At 39.5% G+C, this 17476-nt stretch overlaps 1 protein-coding gene across 1 annotated transcript; it reads right to left on the bottom strand.

Annotated features, from left to right (window-relative positions):
• Nucleotides 1-8703: 8703 nt before the first annotated feature.
• Nucleotides 8704-12521, bottom strand: LOC142644657 (glutamyl-tRNA reductase 2, chloroplastic-like). Its single transcript, XM_075819233.1, has 3 exons — nt 12164-12521; nt 10648-10889; nt 8704-10169 (listed from the first exon to the last, which is right to left on the bottom strand). The coding sequence occupies exons 1-3, from the start codon at nt 12426-12428 to the stop codon at nt 9048-9050; spliced, it is 1629 nt and encodes a 542-aa protein (XP_075675348.1). The 5' UTR covers nt 12429-12521; the 3' UTR covers nt 8704-9047.
• Nucleotides 12522-17476: the final 4955 nt, after the last annotated feature.

Genomic DNA, 17476 nt, shown 5'->3' with positions numbered 1-17476 from the left:
CAATTAGACATCAGACCGAGGGTGAGTCCTTAGCCCTCGCAGGGCGGGACTTATAGCAATCAAAGGTGCCAGTGCTGTCCACAGAGGTAGAGGGAGAAGGGGCAAAATGCGAGCAATTAGAAAGAGTTGTCATTGGCGACGATGAGAAGTTTTTTTAGGTTAGAGTTCAGTTGCCTCCTTGGGAAAGGCAAGAGCTGATAGTTTTTCTCAGAAAAAATATTGACGTGTTTGCATGGAGTGCCTATGAAGCCCCTGAGGTGGATCCGGACTTCATTTGCCATCGTTTAAACGTCAATTTCTCTACCATCCCTAAGAAGCAACAACCTCGGCGCTCATCTAGGGAACATTCTAACGCTGTTAAGGGGAAAGTACTCAAGCTCAAATAGGCTGGGGCTATAAAAGAGTTTTTTTATCCCGAGTGGCTGGCCAACACAATAGTGGCGAGAAAGAAAACTGGGAAGTGGCGAGTATGTGTTGACTTTACAAATTTGAATAAAGCTTGCTCAAAGGACCCATTTCCCCTACCTTGGATAAAGCAATTGGTGGACGCAACGGCAAGCCATCTGCGGATAAGCTTTTTGGACGCCTTCCAAGGCTACCACCAGATAGCTCTGCATGATCAGAAAAACACCGCTTTCCTCACACCCATTGGGAATTACCACTACAAGGTAATGCCCTTTGGATTGAAAACGCAGGGTCTACCTATTAGAGGATGATGACCAAAATGTTTGAGTCTCAGTTGGGCAAAAATATTGAGGTGTATATAGATGACATGGTGGTAAGGAGTAAAGCAAAGTCTGAGCATATAGATGACCTTGGGAATATCTTCAAAATACTGAGAAAGCACAAATTGTGCCTTAATGCCGCTAAGTGTTCTTTTGGCGTAGGCTCTGGCAAGTTCAGGGTTATATGGTTACCCACCACGGAATTGAAGTTGACCCTAATCAAATTAGGGCGATTAACAACCTACAATCTCCTCGAAATCCCAAGGAAGTCTAGAAGTTGACAAGAATGACTACTGCCTTGAACCGATTCATCTCTCGATTAGCAGACAGGTGTAAGCCATTCTTCCGGTTGTTGCATAAGTGGAAGGAATTTGAATGGTCAGACGAATGTTCCTTGGCCTTCCAGTAGTTGAAGAAGTATCTTTCTCAGCCACCTATTATGTCCAAAAAAGGAGGAGGAGGTTCTATTCGCCTACATTGCTGTAGCCTCACATACGGTAAGTCTGGTGCTGATATGGGTTGATGATGGGGCACAAAAACCAGTTTATTATGTGAGCAAATCACTACATGAGGTAGAGGTTCGCTATTTACCATTGGAGAAGGCCATGTTAGCAGTAGTACATACTACACGGAAGCTCCCTCATTACTTCTAAACCCACGCTGTTGTGTTTCTGACCCAACTCCCTCTCCGATCACTACTTCAGAAAGCTGATTACACAAGGAGGATTGCAAAAGGGGAGCGATCCGAAGAGCTTTCGGTATCAAGTACATGTCCTGCACTTTTATAAAGGGTCAAGTCCTTGCAGATTTGGTGGCCGAGTTTACTGAGTCGTCCTTAGAAGAAAATGGTAGAGGGACGAATATGGATGGAAAATCAGTTGGGATGATCTCCTTGCCGGAACTCCTATCTTGGAAGGTGTATGTTGACGGCGTAGCTATTCAAAGGTAATCAGGAGTGGGGCTAGTTGTGGTATCTTCTGAAAGGATCACCATTGAGAAATCCTTAAGGTTGGACTTCTTAGCCACAAACAATGAGGCCGAGTATGAGGTTTGGTTGGTTAGAATGGCTATGGTTCGAAAAATGGGAGGAAGAACGGTGGAGAGGTTTTTAGATTCAAGGTTGGCTGTAGGCCAAGTAAAGGGAAAACTGGAAGCTAGGGACACGAGAATGCAGGACTACTTAAATCAAGTTAGGCACTTGCAATTAGGGTTTGAATCCTTCTCCCTACAACAAATCCCACGGAGCAGAAATAACATGCTAACTCTCTCGCCACCCTTGCAACCTCATCAGCGCAAAGTTTACCTCGGGTAATCTTGGTTGAGGATTTGTACAAGCCTATCGAGATGAGAAGTAGAGCGTCTTTATCCACTAGACCAGGGTGGGGCTAAATTGGATGGATCCTATTGTGCTATTTCTCAAGGACAACATCTTGGCCGAGGAGAAAGGCGAAGCTAATAAAGTACGGAGAAGAGCTCTTCAGTTCTAGTTGTCCGAGGATCAAAAGTTATACAAGCGCTCTTTTCTAGCCTGTATTTACTATGCATTCATCTTGAGGCAATTGATCCACTCCTCGAGGAGCTACATGAAGAGATTTGTGGAAGTCATAACAGGGAGCAGGTCACTATCTCACAAGGCCCTTACCTAGGGGTATTAGTGGCCAAGTATGCAAAAGGAAGCATAAGAATATGTGAAGAAGTGTGACCAATGTCAGAGATATGCCCCGAATATTCATCAGCCAGGGGGTGTCCTCAATCCTTTGTCTAGCCCTTGGCCTTTTACCTAGTGGGGCTTGGACATTATAGGGCCCTTCCTTAAACCAGTAGGAAATAGGAAGTGGCTGTTGGTTGACACTAATTACTTCACTAAGTGGATTGAAACTGAGCCCCTATTAGATATTAGAGATATGGACTCCAAGAGATTTGTGTGGAGAAATATCGTCACTCAGTTTGGGATCCCTCACACCCTCATCTTGGACAATGGTTTTCAGTTTGATAACAAAGCCTTTAGGAGGTACTATTGTGATTTGGGCATTAAGAATAGGTACTCCACCCTGGCTTATCCACAAGGGAATGGGTAGGTCGAGTCTATTAATAAGGTCATAGTGAGTGGACTCAAGAAGATATTGGATGATGCCAAGGATAGATGGGTGAAAGAACTGCCACACATTCTCTGGACATATCGGACCACCCCTCGTAGGTCAACAAGGGAGACCCCATTTTCGATGACCTATAGGGCTGAGGCCGTGATTCCTCTGGAGCCTAGATTCCCAATGTTGAGGACAAGCTCGTTCACCCCTAATGACAATGACAACATGTTGAGGAAGAGTTTGGATTTGGTTGAAGAGCGGAGAAAAAATGACATGGTTCAATTAGCCTACTATCAATAGAAGCTCAAGTAGGGGTATGATTCAAGCGTGAAGTTAAGACCATTAGCCCAGAGGGACTTGGTACTGAGGAAGGTTGTGGGTATCGCAAAAAACCCAACATAGGGAAAGTTGGGGCCCAATTGGGAAGGGCCATACACCTCGGTAGCTGGGATAGGTGCATACTTCCTAAAGGATCTGGACGAAAATGTTGTACCACGCCCTTGAAATGTAAATAACCTATAAAGGTATTATTATTAATGAAAGGCAGCTTTACCATATTCTTCTTTCTAGAATTATGCGTTGTCTTCATTACTTACATGAATATTAAACAGAACCTTGATTATGCCTGACTCCTCTGACCACATGCCTTGGATAAATTAACACTCCTCATTGCTTGTTTGAATACTAAATAGAACCTTGGTCATGCTTGGCTCCTCAGATTACATACCTTGGGTAAATTAATATTCTCAGTTATTTGTTCAAGTGTTAAATAGAACCTTGGTTATGCCTGGTTCTTCAGACCGTATGCCTTGAGTAAATTAACACTCTCCATTTTTTATGTGAATATTAAACAAAACCTTGGTCATGTCTGGCTCCTCGGACCACACACCTTGGGTAAATTAATATTTTTGATTACTTGTTCAAATGTTAAACAGAACATGGGCTATGTCTGGTTCCTCGGATCACATGCCTTGAGTAACTTAACATTTACCAAACTTACCCTAGGGCTTGGTTAGAGGATTCTGAGGGTACATTGGTAAGGTATCTCAAACACATTCTTTTCCTACTAAGTGTTTGGTTTGTCTCTAAGGACTTAGACCTCCCTATTGACTACACAGCTTTCAGTACCAACATAGTCATTTTTCTCACTATTTATGTAGGTTGGATTTATTTGAGTTAACAACAAATCATTACTATTAGCTTTTGGGTGTTCACCCTTAGAAGCATCATTAATCTAAAGTCTCAGCAAAGGGCAAAACAAGGACTATAGCTAACCAAAGATAAATATTGCAATAAAAAAGAGGGAATTTGCATTCCCTACAGACCCCGGCCAACTCCTCAGTCAACTAGGCCTCGGTCTCCTACATTCCAAGGTCATAGAACTTTTTCCCTTTAGCGTCTGCGGCCGCCTGAGCCGCCGAGGCAGCCTTCTTAGCCTTCAACAGCCCGCCTTCAACTCCACCACCTGTTGCTTGGACATGGCCAGTTCAATTTCTGTGTAGTGGAGCTTTTGGTGCTCTTCTTCGCCTGCGCCTCGGCAGTCTTGAGGCCAGCCTCCACGCTCCTCTAGTCCCTATCCGTAGTAGATAGCTTCAGAGCTAGCTCCTTGTTCCTGCTCTCGGCGGCAATGAGGGATTTGCTCACCTCGGTATGAAGGTTATCCGCGGCTCTGGCCTCATTTTAGGGATTTTTCACCCATTCCTCAGCTATGAAAACCTCCTGGATTACCTGCACAAAAAGGGCAAGGAAACACCCTGTCAGACAAGTAAGAGATAGCCTAGCATGGAGTTGGTAAAGCGCATCAAGAAACTTACCAAGGTCAAATCCCTCTTCAGGGACATGAAGAGCTCCTGCTACCTCACGTTCTTCAAGGCGTCCATGTCCTTAGGCAGCAGGAGAGGCCGCTTTAGAGCGTCGGCCACATAGTGGGCGTTATCCTTTTGGAACTCCCTAATGGAAGAGTTCCAAGGAATCACCACGCCATCCAAATTTAGTTGGGGATTCCAAACTAGATGGCGCACCTCGGCCACATGCTCGGCCTCTTTACTCTTGACCAATAAGGCCTTTCCTTTGCCCTTGGTCATCCTGGGCTACTTAGAAGGAACCCCTTCGTCGTGGGGGACCCTTTCTCGGCCACCTCCTTGTCCTCGGCCACCTTCTTATCCTTCTTCCTCTTCTTGAGGCTGACGAGGGCAAGCAGGCTCACTGAGGAAGGAAGGGGAGGAGGTAGAGCAAGGGGGAGCTGAGACGCTGGGGCGTCCTTGGACGCTGCTCCCTTAGCCTTGTTCACGAGAAGCTCACGTAGACCTTTCTTCCTCTGCAGAGACATCTCCTTCTCTTCTTCCTTAGAGCTGTTATTTACGCACGCGACAACAAGGCTGGAGGTGCGAACACCTAAAAGCCTATCAAACTCGTCTTCTGCATCTGAGATCTAAATGACAAGATATCCTCACTCCTCCATCTCTTTCTCGAGTTGAAATTGGTCTATCTTTGCCTCAAATGACAAGCGCGAGGAGGCAGTCTCCTCTCTCAGAGCGGCTGCTTTAGGGGGAACACGTTGGGAGGGCCAATCGATTAGCACAATGTCTTCTTGAGCTAAAAAGCCAGGCACCGAGATGTCTATCTGATTTAGCCGTGGACCATATGCTCTGATTGTGTTGCTTGCATCCTGGAACATGTCGAACAAGGGTTGGAAGTCGAGGATAAGGAGGACGGCTCGCAGTTGCCTGTCCTCGCTTACAAACACCTCGGATCTCAACACTATAATAAGATCGGGAATGTTGACAAAGTTGATGTTTGGGGCTACGTATCTTTTATCTACAAGAAGGCCAAGAAACAAAGCCACGGTTAGAGAGGCAAGTCATCAGTTGGAAAGAAACTAATGAAATAAAGAAACAAACTACAAAGCTTATTCCCCCACATTAAAGGACCTAGACCTAGGGTACCCCACCTAGCTCTCCCTCCCAAACTAGCAGTGAAGACCGTCGTGCCATTCACCCGAGACTATCAGAAAGTCGTCCTTCATTCCCTTATTGGATTTGGGGAGGCACGAGACGAGCCTGACAACAGAGGATCTAGACTTAAGGTAATACCTTGAGTCTGCGAGCAGGTGGCACTCGTACATCCAAACAACGTTATGCCAAGTGAGGTTTAACCCTATGTGCTCGTTAAGAGCATCCACACTACCCAAGACCCTAAAAAAATTAGGCGCGCATTGGTAGGGGCATTGTCTGTGGGCAATCAGATAGTCCCTAGTTACTCTACCCATGGAAAACCGCATTCCCCCTTCTATTTCTATAAAGGCAAACATGGGAATGACGACCTACCCTTCCCCTCTATGGGTGAGCCACTAACCTGAGGCGCAATACCATAGGGAGGCTCCCTGAAGGATGTGGTACATAGCCCTAAATCTCTCCATACCAGCGGGAGAATCTACGAGGTGAGCAAATCTACCCATCTAAGCAGGCTAAGGTGAAGTGAAGAAAATTTTTAAGGAAAGGAAATAGAGAACCAGAGGCCAAGGAGACTGGCCGAGGAGAAAAGAACCTGAAGGTGAAAGAACTTACGAGGATAAGCACAAGAGTTGCTTTCGGGACTTCTTAAAGGTTTAGAAATTTGAAAGATCTGGAAGACTCAAAAACTTGGAAAGTCCTGAAGGTTTAAGAGCTTGGGAAGTCCTGAGAGCTCGAGGATTTGTAAAATGGGAAAAATGAATCCCCCAGGCGTCTTATATAGGAGACGGAATTGGGTGGGAGTTATCCTGTCCAAAATTTGAGGAGAAATGCCAACCATAGGATCTCCATCTCACCTTACGATGTGGGGAACAAAGAGCTGCCTGGAGCATTTAATGAGACATCGCGGACTCCGAAGTGTTAGGAACAGTTACAAGAAACGCGAAGCGACATTCTCACACGTGGAAGCCAAAGAAACGAGTTGAATTAATTATCCAAAGCCAAAACCCCATTTTCTCTCCTCAGATAGGAGGAAAAAAGACCGGAGTTTTGAGGGGCTATTATGGGGTGCAAGAATTCAAATGAGGTAATTGCACCACGTGTCATACCCATGACCGAGAGGGGCCATTATCATGCTAAAGAGGTCACGCCCTCGGACAGTAAGGCCACGTCAATAGCACGTCACCAGAGGAGGTCATACTGTAGAGAAAGAGCTTCAGGGAAGGGGTTAGCACTGACATGACTGAAGGAATGGTGGCTGCCACCACATTTAATGCATCCCACCAAACCTCCTAACTGCATTTATGTGGAGAAGACTCCTGAACAATGTTGTCTTGGTTGCTGCAACTCACAAGGGGTTTGGGAAGGTGTCTAATGGGATAAGCACTCAAGTAGTGGCTTGGATGATCAACAAATGGAAGGCCAAGATCATCTAAAGGAAGCTATATAATGTAAGAGACCATCCAATGACAAGGGGGAAAATATGTAAAGAAAACACTGTCGTAACAAGAACTGTAATAATATCTGAGTCTAAGAGAAATATATTCCAGGATCATTCTCCTAGAACTTTGCCGAGGAAGGTTTTCTTTGCTTAAGAGCTTTTTCTTCTTTACTTTCTTGCTATATTTGATCCACTGCAAGTGTTCTTGGATCCATTGAAGCTTAGCTTTTAGGCCCACTCTCTACAAATTTATTATATTGGGCTCTTTGGGCCTTAATCCATTCATCTTTTGGGCTTAAGAACGAAAACCCACCCCTACATATTCTATACCCAAATTATGTATTCAAAACAACTTATCAAATACTACCAAATGTGAATATAGAATAAAGAAAATGAAAACTAAATACACCGCTTTTGAAGCCAAATAAGTTGTAAATGTTTCGTTGGAAACATCTCAAAGTATTAGTTAGGCCACGAGCCTCTAAGCTTCATTTTTCACCTTTAAACCTAAAAATTTTCCACTTTTGTTTCTAAACTGTAAAAGAGTTTCCTTGAATAGTTTAAGTCTAAAAAAATGAAATGATTGGAAAAAAATTTAGGGACAAAAAAAAAAACTTTTTTTTAATAGTTTTGAAATTAAAAAATATATATTTAAAAAAAAGTTGAAGGACAGAAAATGTAAAGTTTTTATTTAAACTCTAAAAACGAAAAATAAGATTTTAACTTGCATTTCATTGATTTCTTTTATCTCTTTTTAAACCAACCCAATCACATTCTTTTAACTTACTATTTCATAGGAGCAAATGATATTTCTCCATATTCTTCTATGGTTTGGAATGTCATACACAAAGTATCTAAATCTTGTGTGTGTTCATATAACCACAAAATTAAATAAATAAAATAAAATAAAATAAAATAAAAGGTCTTCTTCTTCTTTTCCGGTTTCAAAGGGGGGCCATGAAAACATAAAAAATCTCGAATGAAAATTGAAAAATGATGCAACTATAGTATTAAACCATACCATCTTGAGTTCTTGACTTGTTTCTGATATCTATAGTATTAATATGTAAAATTAAAATTTTCCTCTAAATTTGTTCAAACTTCAAAGCTATTACATAACAATTCAATTAGTCATTTACATATGTTTTGATCACATTATGACAGCTAAAACTAATTCAATAAATTCGAAATGTAAGTTAAATATGTGATAATCTGGGCTAGCCTAAGAAATGTAGTGATCATAATAATCTTAAATTACAGTATGAGAATTGTTATATCCACAACATTTTCACAACAAATTTTAAGTAGCAAGTTGTTACTGGTTGTTATTGTTGAGGCAAAAAGGTAATCTCAGTGGTAGGTTCAAATTTGAACCAATAACAACTAACTATCTATGATTTGTTATGAAAATATTGTGAAGGTAACTCTTTTCATTACAGTATAGTTATTTCCTCCGCCTACCATGCATCACAAAGAGAAGCAGTATATCGATGCTCAGCTTAAACAGGGGAAAGATTGAATGATTGGCATTTCAAAAATTGATATAATCAGTGGGTTAATTACAAAGAATCATTCAGTCAGCTATCAGGACAAATATCTGACAGCCAGACCAAGCTCACATCAGCATTTCAGGTTGGTTTCTACCACGCCGTATACCTATTACTACTATGCAGCATAGACAAAAATAAATTCCCTGAGTGAAGTACAGTATGAATAAAAAGAAAAGCCTCCAAAGTGACCACCTATTTCTATCTGAAATGTACAGCAACAACATGGTCAGGACGGTCCCTCTGATTTCTAAAGAATGGTCTAATTGGAGTAAGAGAAACATGTTATGAAACATTTATTTCCGGGTCTGTTCCACCTTGGCTCGAATCTTCTGTTCCAACACAGACTTATCTGTCTCAAGGTCAAACATCCTATTAAGAGCACGCATATTCTCAAGTATCTCATCCAGAGTACGTGCATCATCACATCTCAAGTTCTCCATTGGACCACGAAGAAGCTTTTTTACTAAAGCCACACTAAGATCATATATAGCTTTTTTATTCTTCTCAGAGATATTATCACCTATCTTTGATAAACACTTATTAAGCTCGGCATCCCTGATCCTTTCAAAGTTGTCTTTTAATCTCTTGATGGTGGGAACAGTCTCAAGGGAATCTTTCCAAGCTTCGAATTTATTCAATTCCTCCAGTAGTATTGTCTGAGCCTCCATAGCTTTTCGCAGTCTATCCTCCTTGTTAGCTTCTACAACTTCCTTGAGGTCATCCACATTGTACACAACTGCAGTCTTAAGTTCTGAGACACTCTGTTCCACATTCCTAGGAACGGAGATATCAATAAAAAGCCGCCTTCCAATTTCAGGTTGAACAGTGGCGAGCATCTCTACATGCTCTTTCAAGAATAATGGGGTCTCTGATGCAGTGCAGGTAAAAACTACATCAGCTTCAGAAGCACAAGATAGCATTTCTGATAAGGGTTTGTAGATGATTTCAACATCCTTGACCTCTTCCCGAATGGCAGCAACTCTCTCTTCAGTTCTGTTCAGAACAACCATGTTTTTACACCCTTTTGCAGCCAAGTGCTTAATCACAAGTTTCCCCATCTTTCCAGCTCCAACCACTAGCACTCTGGCAGTAGCATAAGAAGACCCTGTAAGCTTCATTAAGGCAAGCTCCACGGCAGCAGCACTGACAGAAACAGACCCTGATGATATGTTTGTCTCACTTCTAACCCGCTTTCCAACAGTGATTGCATGCTTGAATAGCCCGCTGATTTTCCTATCAAAGCCAGATACTCCTTGCCCAACTTTAACAACTTGTTTTACCTGAGCGAGGATTTGACCTTCCCCTAGAACAAGAGAATTAAGCCCAGCAGCTACTTCAAACAGATGCTGAGTGGCATCTTTGTTATACAACACAAATTGGTGTTGACAGAGCTCAGAAATAGGAACCCCACTTATCTGCAGCAAACAAAAGATAAAACTCATTACGTCACCTCCACCACCTTTTTTTTTTTTGGAATATGAAAACTAAATATGGTTAATTGGCAGCTATGTACAGTAGAAATTCAGAGTACTCTTCATATAGATGCCGAAATAGATAGACATGGTATTTTGACACTTATGATCATTAAAAAACCCTAGGAAACAAATGCTTTGAAGCGGCAACAACCACATATATATAATTAAGAATGGTTGAGTTTCTATCCAATTAGACTCCACAATTGGGCCCATGGAAAGGCTATCAAATTAACAAGAGACATTGCAGTAGCCACCCATGAGAAGTTACATTATATGAAATTAACTCTTATCTCCCTTGGTTTCTTATTTTTCTTGTTTCTGTTTCCTTGACCCCTTTCTTTCTGGGTGGATGGGGGGAAGTTACATGCTTGCTCTCTACACAGAAAATGAACATTACTTACTAGAGCTAAAAAATTACCTTTGACATCCATTCAGTAACTTCTTTAACCCCACGATGCTGAGACAGAGCCACGACATATACTTCCATTCGGTTACATGTACTAAGGACAGCAGCTTCTTCAATATGGTTCATAGCACAGAGCTCACTAATTGCTTGAGGCCACTGTGCTTCAGGGATGGCTAGTTTTTCACGTATCTCAACCGGTGCAGTATGAACATTAAGCCCTATGACCGCAATGCAGCTCCTTTCCTTTGTATATCCTAACAGAAAAGGTAATAACAGGTCAACAAATGACTCCATCTTAAAATTACAAGAAGACCTTTTCAGGAGGAAACAAAAAGTCACAATTCCTCTTCAACTCCTTCCTAGGAGACAATTATCTACACATTTAGGAAGAAGAGGAGATACAACATATTATTATCAGTACCCATAACACAAAATTTGACAACAAAACAAGCCAACATGGTCACAAATCACCCATTCTCTGTCCCTGTAATTTCAAATCTTATTGCAATCAGTTCAGGCAGTCATACAAACCAATACTTTGGAAATTTCTCCAATTGTGTGGTGCAACACCAGTTCAAACTAACAAAATGCCATCTGCCAAAGTAATAGATGCCTCTCAATTCTCTATAAGCATCAGAACACTAGTCAAAACAACACATCTGCCCACAAATCTTTGCAACCAATTTCAATGTAGGAAATCAGAAAACTACACCTCTCTAATATTACGATTTTCATGTGATCCATCATTAGAAATATTCAATTTACAAATTCAACTGCATTGTACAATACCATTTACATTTTGGTCGGCATTAATTTAACTTAACTATTGACATAGCTATATGGATCTTCAACAAACTCCCAGCAAGGATGCATTAGATGTTAGGAATTTCTCATCTTCAACAACCTTAATCCATATTGGGGGGCACCGCACCCAACTTTGGATCAAAATTATCAAGGAATCATCCCTCATAATCAAACTCATGAAACATTGTTCACACATTAGTCAACTAGATCTCATCCTTACTAGTTGGTTGAATTTCATAGCTGTCTCCAAAATGTTGGGCCCAAAAGTTTGGTTGTAGTTGTTGTTATTGTTTCACACGTTAAACAAGAGTTGGCTGCAAATGTTGACTTTCAGATGTAAAAACCAGTCAAACTCTCAACATTTCATGCTGACTTTACACAAACCCCATTTTTATTTTATATTTAAAGAAGAGAAAGGCTTTGTAAAGTCGGCATTGAACCTTTTTTTTTCACAAAAATCTCATCAAACCAATGAACAAATTAAACACATAATGGTTGACAAATAAAAAACAAAAAACAATGGCTATTCACATGAATATGTATATATAGAAAATACTTAATTGCTCTATTCAACCCAGAAGCCTTTCTTACTAGAATTTTCACCAAACCAAGGAACAATTAAACATAATATAATTAAAAATATAAAAATTTGACACTAGAACAAAAACCCAACTTAAAGGGGAAAAAAAACGTAAGAATTATATTAAAGTTAATGTGGACTCACTGTTAGCAGGGGAGGACTTGAGCAATTGGAGAGGCGAAGCAGTGAAGGCCTTGGAATCGATCTTCTCATTCGGGAACACAACCTGGCACCTAGTGTTCAGAGAGGGTTTTTTTCTCTGGGAAACAAGGGACCTGCTGATCTTAATGGGTTTGTAGAAGATCGAAACTTGGGAAGGAGAGGCCCAAGAAGAAAATGTCGTGAAGGTTGCGTTCTTGGCAATCGGAGATGGATGGAGAGAAGCGATTATGGCAGTCTCAGCCGCCATTGATGAAGATGAAGATGAATGTGAAAGAGCTGAAAGACACAATGAATGAATAGATCGAAATGCTCATATATCATAATAATATAAGAATAGTCATTATATATATATATAAAGAGACTTTATAGAGAGAGAGAGAGAGAGAGAGAGAATTGAAAGAAAAATTCAAAGTAAGAATGGGTTAGGAATTAGGAACATGGGTTTGGTGCTAGAGATTTGACCAAAGCCTATATGATAGTAATAGTAGTACTGCGACCAGATGCACGTTTTCATCATTCAAGGAAAACCAAAAACAAAAAAAACAAAAAAACAAAAGTGGAAGTTTTGATGTCGTCAACAAATTTTGGGAAGACGCGTTTTGTCCACACGACAGGACAGGCGCCACCGGCCAACTAGTGCTACGGCCTTATATATGTGTAAAATTACTATTTTATAAATAGCTTTAATTCAAAATGTCTGTTTTTAATCATTACTTTTTATCATTAAATTAAGAAATTAAAATTTTACCTTTTTGTTTATCTTTTCTGAATGAAAAATTCCAAAAAAAAAAACCTCTTAACATGCTTCCTCTACAGCAATATCACGAGGGAGCTATGAGACTTTTGAAGGAGCCAAACTTTTTTTTTTTTTAACTTTTCATAATAATTAAATTTTATCCCTTTATTTTGTTTTTATAATTAAATTCCGTATTAGAGTTTTAAAGGATTTTCTAAGGATTAGATTTAGAGGCATCGTAATAGCAGACGTCATGGTTCTGACTTTATCTTAATATTAATATATATATATACACTTAACGCTTTTTATACAATTTGAAAATGCCAAATCCAATTCGTATTGTTGTTTCAACCCAAATAATAATAATGTTAGAAATATAAATTATTTTATAAAAAATTTTATAAATTGCTAATATAATGAATGATTATTGGTAAATGAAAGGATGATATTAATGGTTGGCCTAAATAAAAACTAATATAAAGTTAGCCATATCAACATTTTGTAAAATTGTTGTAAAATAATATATAGCTGTAACATTACTTAACAAAAAATAGTTATAAAAAGATTGCAACTTCTTAACTCATTATTATCTCATCCCCTTCTCCTATAGATATATGTGTGTTTCTAAAAAAAAAACTCATTATTATCTGTATTTTTTTTTCTATTAAAAAAAGTTGTTTTGATGAAAAAATGTTATTAATTAACAAAGAAAATGAGGTCATACCCAAGAGCGTAAATTACAAATGCATTTACATCCGGTATTTCTGAACAATTTTATTTTACCATTTCAAAAGTTATTTTATTTATTATACTATACTATTTTACACCACACTCAACATCTCAATTTTTATATTCATATACAACACATTAAAATAATATGATGATGCGAAGAAAATCAATAGGCTGGATGCTTTACACTTGAAAGGACTACTTGCTGTCTTGATGGTCTGAAAAAGAAAGAAAAACGATCAAAGGTGACTGGGGTTGCCGGCGAAGAATCCTCCGATGGCAAAGTTAGTTTTCTCTCTATATTTTTGGAGTTCCATCATTTTAGGAAATGTAAAAAACGTATCTTTGTCTGGTCTGAATGAGCATTTATATAGTGTCCTAAGAGCAGTTATTAGACTTATAACCTCCTCTGAATTTGAGGAGGTGTGAGGGTTCAAGGATAACTTTTACAACTGTTTAGGAGTTACACTTTTTCACATAACGGTCACTGGAAGTCATGCGTGTGATACGGAGTCGTTGTACATACTCAGGAATTTTTCCCAAGTGTCAAGGGTTTGTCTAGGGGTTCTCGTCCAGAGGTCCTCCAGTCGAGCGTATCTTGCTTCTAAGGGAGGTCGTTACTTTATGAACGACCTTCTCATGGACGAGGTTGACAATTCTCCTAAGGCTGCATTTGGTTGGGTGTAAAATATTTTCCGAATGTAAAATAATTTCAGGTGAAAATATTTTCGGGAAATGAAAATATTTTTAGATGTTTGGTGGCATTTTAAAAAATACTTTGGAAAATATTTTCAAGTGTTTGGTAACATTCTGAAAATGCAAATTTTTTACTGATTTCTCACATTTTCTCAACCATTTTCTCACATTCCAAACAAATTTTATAATAGAACATTACAATCCACCAACTTCTAAACAAACAAAAATCAAATAAAACACCATGGCCAAATCAAATTAAACTGAGAGAGGGAGGTGAGACAGGGAGGAGGAAGATCGGTGGGTCACCGATCTCGCCGGCGCGATCACGCGCGTCGATCTCGCCCGGCGAGAGCTCGACGGCGCGAGATCGCGCCTCGATCTCGCCCTGCGCGAGCTCGACTGCGGGCCTTTGGGTTGAGGACGGCGTGATCTTGGCTTCACCGGCGATCTCCCTCTAGCTTTCTCTCTCTCTTTCTCTTCTGGCGTGGGTTGTTGCTCTCTCCCTCTCCTTCTCTGTTTTCCAACAGAAAACTCAATTTGAAGGTAAAATAGACATGGAATTCATTTTACGAGTGGGGGGGTTTATTTTACAGTCAATTGGTTCCTCTTTTCCGTTTGACCAAAATTTCCGGTGTTGCCAAACACCCGCAAATGCTGAAAACATTTTTCGGAATTGCTTTACTGTCGAAACAAACGCACCCTAAGTGACACAGTGTGGTTCCGTAAAACTTGACCACACAAAGCCTCGTCCAAAGACCTTCTTGCATGGACGAGCTTTTTATGGACGAGGTTCTTACAACTTTTGCTTTCCTGGTTTTGTCCTGGACGACCTCCATGGACGATATTGAAGTTCGTACCCTATCATAATATATCTACGTAATAAAATATATATATATATATTTGCAAATAATAATATCGCTCTTTCCTCTAATTTTTCTCTCTCTCTCTCTCTCTCTCTCTCTCTCTCTCTCTACCGTGACCAAACCCAAAACCCCACACAACCACCATCAAAACCCCACACAACCACCATCAAAACCCCACAACCCCACCACTGCTACACCCATGGCAAAAACCTGCAAAATCACAACCTGCAAAATCATGGCAAAAACCAAAGCAACCACCACGGCAAATCACAAGAAATCCATAATAACCAACACAACCTGCAAATCACAACAACTCCATAGCAACCACCACACCATAACCCCCACGGCAAACCCACACCGGAGAGATCTCACTGCAAAATCGCTAAAGATCTCACGGAAAACCCACGGCAAACCCATAGAAAACCCACACCAGAGATCTCATGGAAAACCCATTGCAAAATCGCCAAAGAGATCACACAATCCACGCCGGGTGAGACGGTGGCCAACAGCGGCCTGGGCTTGGGCATCGCTGGGTGAGACGGTGGTCAACAACAGACTGGGCTTGGCATTGCTGGGTGATATGGTGGCCAACGGTGACTTGAGTGAGCTGAGCCACTCATTGAGAGAGAGAGAGATGCGGGAAACGAAGAAACAATGCTCTAAGAGAGAGAGAGAGAGAGAGAGAGACGTGGGAGACAGACTTGAGAGAGTGGGAGACAGAGAGTTGAAAGAGAATTTATTAATTTAAAATTATACCATCAAACACATCAAACACCTACGTTATCATTTTACCACATCATTATACAATATTTCATTTATCAGATGTCTTATCCTTCTGATGTGCATTGATAATAGCTTAATTTTGCATATTTATATCATTGCTAGAAAGCATTATCATAATTATTTTGAGGTAATTCATGCATTTTATATTTGGTTTTGGAATAATGGTGAATAATCAATTTTGTGCTTAATTGAATCTTATTGCGTGAATTTATCTTTTGTAGGAGAATGGAATTAAATAAGTGGATTTGTGCAAAGAAGAAAGCTAATGGACTTTACTTTTACAAGGGCCATGATGAAGTTAAAGAAGACCAACCCAATTAAATTTAAGTCCAATTGGAGCAGGGAATCAAAGGAAATTTGCATCAAATCCAAGTTCAATTCGGATTAGGATTCCAGCCTGCACATCAGTTAGTATTTTTGGCATAACTTTCGGATCAGATGTCCAATTGAGATGATTCAAGTTGGGCTGGAAATTTAACTTAAAGGGATAAAACTTTTTAGTTTACCAAAAGTCCTAATTCTGACGTTAAATGGGCCAAAATTGTCGGTTAAGTGAAGCCTAAAAATCTGGAATTTTCCCCAAACGGGAATTCAACTTGTAATAGGATTCTTTGGCCTATTTAAAGGCTCTTTAGGGCAAAATTCAGGGGGCGAGTGATAGGGCTGAGGGCTGAACATAGAGAGTGCGGCTACTTCTTTGATTTTCTTCCATGACAGTTATTTTTATTTTATTTGTCTAGTTTAATGTTTAGTATTTTATTCTTATGTTTTATTTTAATTATTATGAGTAGCTAAATTTATAATTTGGGTTAAGGATGAAACCTTGTTAAGGATTATTAGTAATATTTATGTGATTTGATTTTTCCCACAATAGCTGTTCTTTAATGATTTAAATTGTTCTTGCTTCATATCAATTAACTAAGATGAGATTCTAGATATGAGTTCAATCATGTTTTTCTCATGATTTAGGATTTGTCTTAATTAATTGAATGCTTGGTTTATTAATTCTTGATTATAAAATTGGATATCGCTTGTGATTTATCTGTCAATGGATACAATTTATGATTTGATTTTTAGAATTGGATATATCTTGTGATTTGTTTGGCTATAGATACAATTGATGATTTGATTTTATACTTAAGAAGCGAAGAAGAACATGCTTTTGATTTTTAAAATAAAGATTTTAATGAGAATATTTTCCATGATAGTAAGATTGATTTCTAGATTATCATGTAGCAGTTGGGAAAAATTAATGATCATAAATATATGCTGATATGACTTATAAGGCGGATTCCAAAACCTTAATTCTTTTCCCTTGATTGTTTACATATTTTTATTGCTTTATATATTTGCTTAGTTTAACTATTTGCTTAATTTGATTATTTGCTTAGTTTATTTAATTTTAAAACAACCAATTTTTATTAAACTAGATTAGGATTAATTTGGTTAAGATTTAATTAATTTTCCTACGTTCATTCAAGTCCTTGT

This window comes from Castanea sativa, chromosome 7 (genome assembly GCF_040712315.1).
Source record: "Castanea sativa cultivar Marrone di Chiusa Pesio chromosome 7, ASM4071231v1".
Lineage (NCBI taxonomy): Eukaryota > Viridiplantae > Streptophyta > Magnoliopsida > Fagales > Fagaceae > Castanea > Castanea sativa.
Note: the sequence above shows the minus strand (reverse complement) of the source record. Positions and strands in the feature narration are given on the sequence as shown.